Source organism: Quercus lobata, chromosome 1 (genome assembly GCF_001633185.2).
Source record: "Quercus lobata isolate SW786 chromosome 1, ValleyOak3.0 Primary Assembly, whole genome shotgun sequence".
Taxonomy (NCBI): Eukaryota; Viridiplantae; Streptophyta; class Magnoliopsida; order Fagales; family Fagaceae; genus Quercus; species Quercus lobata.
The window spans coordinates 21,110,346-21,118,749 of NC_044904.1; the positions used below are offsets into that span (position 1 = coordinate 21,110,346).

General features: G+C 45.3%; 1 protein-coding gene across 1 annotated transcript; it reads right to left on the bottom strand.

Moving 5' to 3' along the window:
* Window positions 1-583: 583 nt before the first annotated feature.
* LOC115950710 lies at window positions 584-2,689 on the bottom strand. The gene is made up of 2 exons (XM_031067945.1): window positions 1,659-2,689; window positions 584-1,163 (listed from the first exon to the last, which is right to left on the bottom strand). The coding sequence occupies exons 1-2, from the start codon at window positions 2,687-2,689 to the stop codon at window positions 584-586; spliced, it is 1,611 nt and encodes a 536-aa protein (XP_030923805.1).
* Between the last annotated feature and the right edge of the window lie 5,715 nt (window positions 2,690-8,404).

Below are 8,404 nucleotides of genomic sequence, written 5' to 3' on the forward strand. Positions count from 1 at the left end.
TCAGCGTGGGTTTTGTTGTGGGGTTTGTTCTAGATCACCTCTGTGAGGTTGCCCGAGCCCTTTTTATGAGGAGAGTTCAACCCTGCGAGTGCCTTCTTTCTGGCATTGGTGGGCCCAGTCGTTTTGGAGACCAGACTCTCATTTCCGGACTCCATTGATGATGATGCAGTTCCTTTCCCCTTTTTTTCTTTCCTTCTTTTATTATGTTGTCCAGAACACTTATATGTTTCCTATAGCATTTATTTGGCGTGTGTTTGCCACAGTTTGGGTTTGTAATCATGATGCTACACTTTACTACTACTTTTACTATCGCTATGACATGGTGCTAATACTTCGTACTTTTTCATTATATATTCATGAAAGCACATTACAATTTTTTTTTCCTGTGACATAATCATTTGAAGGAAAGAAAAAAGTAAAGGAAACATAAAAGCTTTTAGCAAGACAAAAGAAAAGGGGCAACCACATAACTCTTTTCCCTAGGCGTAATAACGTTTCAACCACTTCCCATTGATGGGATCCATTAAGTCTCTGCCATCCATTTGAGTTAGACGGTAATACCCACTTTGATGTGCTTCCCTTATCACAGGGGTCCTTCCCACTTTGGTGCAAACTTAGATGGTCCTGCCAGGCCTCGCTTGACATAGTCTACCACCATTAGCACAAGTTGTCCTTCTGCGAACATTATTTCCTTGGTCATCCTGCCATAGGCTTCAGTCATCTTTTGTCTGTATCTGCGGCTACGTTCCTGGGCCTTTTCTCTCTTTTCATCAATTCCTTCTAGATCTTCGCACCTTTCTGCCGCAAAGACTTTTCTCTCCTTTTCTTTTTCTCGCATCTGCATGACTCTCAAGGACGGTGTCATTATTTCTGCCGGGCTTACTACCTCAGTTCCGTAGACTAAGGAAAAAAGTGAAAAGCCTGTGGCTGACTTTGGTGATTTTCTATAAGCCCAAAGAGCGTTTGGCAGGTGCGTCGCCCATCCTCCCGTATACTCTTGGCTCATTTTACTGATAATCTTTATGAGAGTTTTGTTTGTTGCCTCTGCTTGCCCATTCCCTTGAGGGTAATAAGGCGATGACCGGTGGTGCTTGACTTGGTAGAACTCTAGCATCTTCCTTACATCACTGTTGACAAATGGTGTGCCATTGTCACTGATGATCCTGTGGGGCACCCCAAACCTTACAATTATATTTTCTTTGATGAAATTTGCCACTGCTCCTCCTGTGGCCTTACGGAGTGGTACTGCCTTTACCCACTTAGTAAAATATTCTGTAGTCACATAATATCCATATGTATCCACGTGATGGTGGGTTAACTGGTCCTACTAAATCTAGCCCCCAAGTGTGGAAGGGCCATGGGGTGACCATGCTATGTAAATTCTACAGATGGGTATGAATCAAGTTGGCTTGTACTTGACAACTGTGGCACTTTTTTACAAATTCTGCCGCATCTCTTTTCATGGTAGGCCAGTAGTGGTCCATCTGCAGTAGGCATCTGTAAAACTTTTTTTTTCCCCTGGTGTTCACCACATTCCCCTGAATGTACTTCTTTTATCATTTCTTTTGCTTCTTCAGGGCTCAAGCACCTCAAAGGGTCCCCATCATATCATTTTTTTGAAAAGGACCATGTTATGCAAGAAGTAACGTGTTGCCAACCTCTTAAACTTGTATCTTTCACTGTACTTTTGTGGCAGGATGCCTTCTGTTGGGTACTGTATGAAAGGGCTTCTCCAGTCCTCGCTGACGAATACAGCGTAACTTTCCTCCTTGTTTGCCGTAAGCTGGCAGGTCCCACACTGGGTTTGGACTTGATTTGCATCTTTACCCATACTTGGCCAATAGAAGCTTGCCCTTTGAAGTCTGCAGTAAAGGCTGACTTCCCCGCAAGACCCGCAAGTCTTATCGTGTACTTCTTTCAATTTTCTCTCGGCTTCCTCCAGCCCCACGCATTTGGACAAGATCCCACCTGGCATCCTACGGTACAACTCTCTTACCAAGGCGTAGTCTTTTAGTATCTTTAATTCTGCGGCATCTTCTCCCTTTATCAAGACTTCCTTTATGGGGATTTGCCAATCCCCTTCGCCCTGTTCCTCCCAGAACTTTTCCTTCAACACCTCAATGATGGATTCTTCCCTTTTACTGACTTCTATCTTGGCGCTATCCCCTTTGAAAATTATTTGCGACCCCAGTGCGGCTAATGCGTCTGCAAACTGATTTTCGTTTCTTGGAGCATGCTCTATTTCGAAGGTTGAGAATTTTTCTTCCATCCTTTGGGCCATCGCTCTATATGGGGCTAGGTTGGGCTCTTTTAAGGAAAAGCTTCCCTTGGCCTGGCAGACGACTAGGTTCAAATCTCCCAATACTCTCAAATGTTTGACTCCCATTTCGAGAGCCGTGGCTAGCCCGGTTAGGTAGGCTTCGTATTCCGCCGTGTTGTTTGAACAGGGGAATTCCAGCTTGAATGATAGCGCCACTGCCTTGTCTTCTTCATGATACAAGACTACTCCCACCCCTCCAGATTGGGTAGTAGAAGACCCATCAAACTTCATTACCCATTGTTCTCTGACGTTTTCTGCCACGGCTACTTCCCCTGGAACTTCATCATCCAGCGGGAATTCTTCCTCTCCCGGAAACTGTGCCAATAGATCCGCTATAGCTTGACTTTTCACTGCCCTAGGTGTCCCCATTTTCAAGTCGTATTGTGACAATTGTAACAACCACTGAGATATTCTGCCAGAGAGGATTGGTTGCTGTAACAAAACTTTAATGGCATGGGACTTAGTCATCAGCCATACTTCGTAGGCCAAGAAATAATGACGCAATCTCTGCGAAGTATATACAATGGCCAGGCATACTCTCTTTGCCCTTGGATAACAAGTTTCTGCATCTTTTAAGGCGCAGTTGATGTAGTACACTGGCTGCTCGACGCCACCTCCATCCTCCTAGACGATTAGTGTACCAATGGCATACGAGTTGGTGGCCAAGTAAAGTAGCAGTGGTTTTCTATGGATAGGGGCCTGCACTGTGGGGAGGTTCATCATTATCTACTGTAGCCTCTTGAAGGCCGTCTGCTACGCTTCTCCCCATTCAAAACTTTGCCCCTTCTTGAGCAACTTGGTGAAAGCAGAAGTGATTGATGCCAACCCAAGAATGAATCTCCGGATATATGAGACTTTCCCTAAGAAATTTTTTAACTCTTTTACTGTGATCGGAGGTCTCATAGTTGCTATGGCCGTGGCTTTGGCCGAGTCCACATCTATCCCTCTGCTATGAACTAGGAAACCCAAGAATTTCTCAGAGGACACCCCAAATGCACACTTGAGGGGGTTCATTCTTAGCTTAAAAGCTCTGCATCTTTCGAATACCTTTTTCAACACGTAGAAGTGTTCTTCTCTCCTCTTTGATTTAACCACTATATCATCTACATAGTCCTCCAGTTCCTGGTGCATCATATCGTGAAATATGGCTGTCATTGCTCGTTGATAAGTCATACCTGCATTTTTTAACCTGAAGGGCATCACAATGTAGTAGAAATTGCCCATAGAAGTTCTGAAAGCAATTTTCTCTGCATCCTTTGGTGCCATCTTGATCTGATTGTATCCACTGAAACCATCCATGAACGAAAACATGGCGCTTCCTGTCGTAGAATCTATTAGTAAATCCATGTTTGGTAATGGGAACTCGTCCTTTGGACAGGCTTTGTTGAGATTTTTGAAATCTACACAGCATCTTATCTGGCCGTTCTTCTTCTTTACTGGTACTATGTTAGATAGCCAGCGAGGATGTTGAATAGGCTTGATGAATCCTGCGGCTAGCAATTTCTACACTTCTTTGACTATCTGCCTTTCTATTTCTGTGTGAAATATCCTGGCAGGCTGGGCCATCGGCTTGGCCTCTGGGTCTACATTTAACTTATGCGCAACTAGCCCAGGGTCTAATCCTGGCATTTCACTGTAGTCCCAAGCGAAAACGTCTTTGAACTCTTTCAACAGCAGTATCAGTTCTGACTTCTCTTTTTCTGTCAGACTTGCACTAATTGAGATAGGCCTCGGTTCTTGTGAATCAGACCCTAGGTCAACTTCTTCCAATTCTTCTTCTGCCACAACCTGTGCGTCTTTTTCTGCCATAACTTCCCCATCCTTTTTTTCTTCCTTTCCCAAACTTTCTTGAGTGACATAACACGCCAAACTCTTGTGTTGCCATTCTTGGGTAGGGCCCGCTTGCATCTCACTCGTGGGCCCCACGCGCCTTCATAACTTATACACAATCCTGCCATCAAGGCCTCGGACCCTGATGCACTGGGATGTGTTATCTGACTCTGCAGCAGGCGCTTCTTTTCTTTTCTTCTTTCGCGCCAGTAGCTCCCTTAGATCGGGTTCTGGGTCACCTTGGACATCTTCCCATCTAGGCACGAAGGTACCTCGTGGCTTTGAAACTGAGCTTTCCCCGGATGGTAGCCCATTGGTCATAAAACATGGTTTACACTAAGTGAGCTTTTGCTTGCTCAAATGGCGAGGGGTTTGCAGCTATACGTATCATCCTACCATTCAATCTTCCTTTCACACATTGATGATAGGTGGACGGGACCAATTGGTGTTTGTGCAGTTAGGGCCTTCCCAAAAGCACATGATAGGATACTTCCGTTTTGACCACATGGAAACGAGCTAAAGAAGCTATAGGACCTACTTTCAACCATAATTGAATGTGGCCTGCGGTGTACTCGCTTCTTCCGTTGAACCCTGTTACTTCCATCAGGCATCCTTGGATCTTTCTTTCTAAAATTCCTGCTGCTTGCAAGGTGCTCAGCGGAATGAGGTTTACGGAAGCTCCTGTATCTACCAAGGCCCTCTTGATGGGGATTTGGTTTATGGATGCTGCCAAATAGAGAGGCCTCCTGTGATCTGGATATCCCACCTCCATATCCTCATTGCTAAACGTGATCTCGGTTGATTCCTGTAAGACGGCTCTGTCTTTTGGCATTTCTGCCGATAAGCACTCTACCCCTGCCCCGAGGCAATACTTACCAAAGCCTCTGTGGCTATCTTCCTTTCCTTTGTTGTGAGTCCCAACTGGTCAAACAAATTTTTGAATTTGGCACTCCGCTATAGAGTGGTAATCGCTGCGGCAGGCAGGGCCAAGTTCTCCTTCTCGTCTTCCCCCGGGTTTGCGCATATTACCACTGCTGCTATACCCTTTCCCTTGTGGTTTGAGAGTGGGTTTCTTTGGATTTCCTGTTGGGTTAACTCCAATGTGCCTTCTTTAATCCTGCGGTGCACCAATCTGCGGAGCACCCAGCATTCTGCGATGGGATGTTGTACATAGTTGTGCAGGCAGCAAAAGCGAGGATCTCTTCTTTCTTCCTTCGTGGGTTTTCTGGAAACCTGGTTGGGTTTAAAGATTCCGTTCGCTATCTATTTGTCTAGCAGCACATCCAGCTTCTTAGGAGTACATGGTATGGGTGGGGGTGTATCATATTCCATCCCTTCAGTTTTCCTTTTTAGCTCTCCAGTGGACATTGCCATAGCCTGTGGGGCGTTTCTTTTGTCTGAACTTGGTTTTATGGATTGGGCCGTCTTCCTGGCTTTCTGCAACAGCTGTGCAAACTGGAAAATTTCTAGATTTTCCAAGACAGCTCTGAATTCCTGAATCATGTTAGTCATGCACATTTCTACTAAGGTCCTTTCTTCACAATGGTCATAGCAGTCAAGTGCTATGTCCCTGAACCTTTTGATGTATTCCATCAAATCTTTGCCATTCCTTTGCTTGGTCGCTTGTAGGGTTGCGAGTGTTACTGTTTCCTCTCCGTGGAAGTACTTAGTGCAAAATACATCCACCATGTCATCCCAAGTTGGGATCGATCCTGGTTTTAAGCTGATGTACCAGGTGTATGCTCGGTCATGCAGTGACTTTGAAAATTCTCGCAGACATTAGTCTTCGTCTGCGGCGTAAAGGCCAAGGGTATCAATAAACTTGCTCACGTGCTCAACTGCACTTCCTTTCCTACCATCGTATTGTGCAAAGGCCCTCGGCTCATACCTCTCGGGGTATGGTTTGCTGAGTACTTTTAGTGGGTAAGGAGGCCTTCATGCGTAAAACCTCTCCTTGGGTGTTCTGACTTTCTCTTGTTCCAGGAGAGCCGCTATTTCAGCCATAGTGATGAAGCGCTATTCTGCATTCTGTGGGACACCTGCTAGCGTTTCTTCCCTGTCTGCCGCATGTTTTGGGTCATGCTGGCTTCCTTTCTCCTTCGTCTTATCTGCTTTTAGTTAACAGATTTCTTCCATCATTTGTTGCTACAAGTGCTGTAGTGATTGCAATATTTCAATAAAAGTACTGACGTTGTCCGTGGGAATTCTTGGCTGTGGCTGAGGATCAGCCCCTGTTCTGTTGGTACCTTCCGTTTGGTTAAGTTGCTGTTGGTGAGGCGTCGTTGACCTGGACTCTGCTTGCGAGGGCACGACACTTATATTTCGTGTTGTTCTGGACTTTGGTGGCATTGTTTGTGAGGGGTTCTATTTTTTTTTTTTCACCCCTATTTGTTTCCCAACTCCCCAGTGAAGTCGCCAATTGTAAGGTGGTAGGCTATGCTAATGGTGTTGGGCTACTTCCTACGGCACTAAGCCCAAGTTTTCTGGATAAGGGAGTTGAGACCGGTCCAGCTGCAACTCAAGTTGGTCCGACTTATGCATAAACTAGGTTAGGTCTGCCAGGAACGTGCTTACGGCAAGCAACATTGTTTCAGGCAAGTTGTGGTAGACAGACATAATAATAATAAAATAAACAAAATATCTGGCTACTTAGTGGGAAATGACCAAACAGCCCTTAAACACAAATACAGTAGCAATATTAATCATTTTATGGAAGGGAAAGAACAGAATAGAAGTTAATAGGTATTAATATGTATGGGTTAATCAAAATGTTAGGAAAATCAACTAAAGTCCGGTCCACAGGAGCAAAGCCAGAGAGGAAAGAACGTTCCTTCTCAATGCAATTAATCTCTCAGGAAAAAGTCCTGCCGTGGAGATTAACTGCCCTGAGGGAAATGGACCTGAGTGGTTTTTTGCATAGAGGCTCGTTCTGGTTATTTTCTTTCTTTCTTTCTTTCCCACTCGTTTCTTTTTTTATTTCTCAGTTTCTCTTTTCAAGTTCCTATTTCTTAGTCAAAGTTCTTGTCGTTCCTCTTTCCCAGTTCACGGCAAGACCCTCTTTTTATAGTGCCTGCCGTGACCGGATTTTACTGTTTTAGCTCTTAACCTCTTTTGTCTGGTCTGGGTGTACTGGCCGACCATCATTGTTCTATCTGTGTGCCACCCCCCATCACCAGACAAAGAGGAGTATTTTGGTTGCTTGTCTGCCGTGGCTCCCTTTCCTGCTACAGTCTGGGTTCTTTCTCTCTCCCTATCCCTTATGGCATGCACCTAGTGGTTCCAACTCAGCTTGCCTCTTTAGGGTAGTAAGTCATCCCAGCAGGACACCTCCTCGAAAGAGCTTGAGCCGGAACCTCAAAAATAGATCTTTCCCCTTTCCCCACCATCAAACCATGCCCTCTAAATCTCTGACCCCCAGCCTCACCATGCTCTATATTGGCTGGGTACAGGCTGGTGGTGCCTGGGCCTTACGTGTGCCTTCCTTTCACATGTGTCCAAAATTTGCCTGCTGCCCATTCGTCTACCGTGGTCTGGAGGCTTGCCTGCATGACCTGCCGTCCGTTTTCTTTGACCATTTATGTGGGCTGCTTTTTGATTTCCCACTCCTCTCAGGAGTTGGGCTTTGTTTGATGATGGGCCTTATATTTCTTTGGCTCACTTCTTGGTTTCCCTCATTTCCTGCCATATTGTTCTGTTATTCATGCTGTAATGATTTAATCCTACTGGGCCTCTTTAGGCCAGCCGTTTTACTCTTTCTCCCAGTGGCTTGGTATGACCACTGGTTTTTCTTACTTATGTGCTCCTGTGTCCCTTTTGTCTTTCTCTTGGGCATCCTTGGCCCATTTGCTTTCTTTGAACTTCCTTGGCCCTTTTGCTAATTCTGCATTCCCATGGGCTTTTACTAACTTCATTGGGCTTTCCCTGCCCAATAACCTTATTTTCATCCTTAGGGTTCATAGGCATGCCATAAACCCCTTACTTTCTTAGTTTGCATTACCTTGGGCCTACGGCAGCCCTTTCTCACTTTTCTATATCATACACTGCCCATGAGATGCTATTTCTCTCTTTCCGGGCTTCTTTAAGCCCACTTGCCTCTGTAAGGCCCATTTGTTTATTTCTTAGGTCTGTGATCTATTATTCTTGCCGCTTGGGCCTAATAGTTTTGCTGTCTGCTTGCCAATTCTTTGTTGCCCTTTTATTGGGCTTTCCTTCTTTCTACCTGGATTCTCACAAATGGCCCTCAACAGTTGCAAA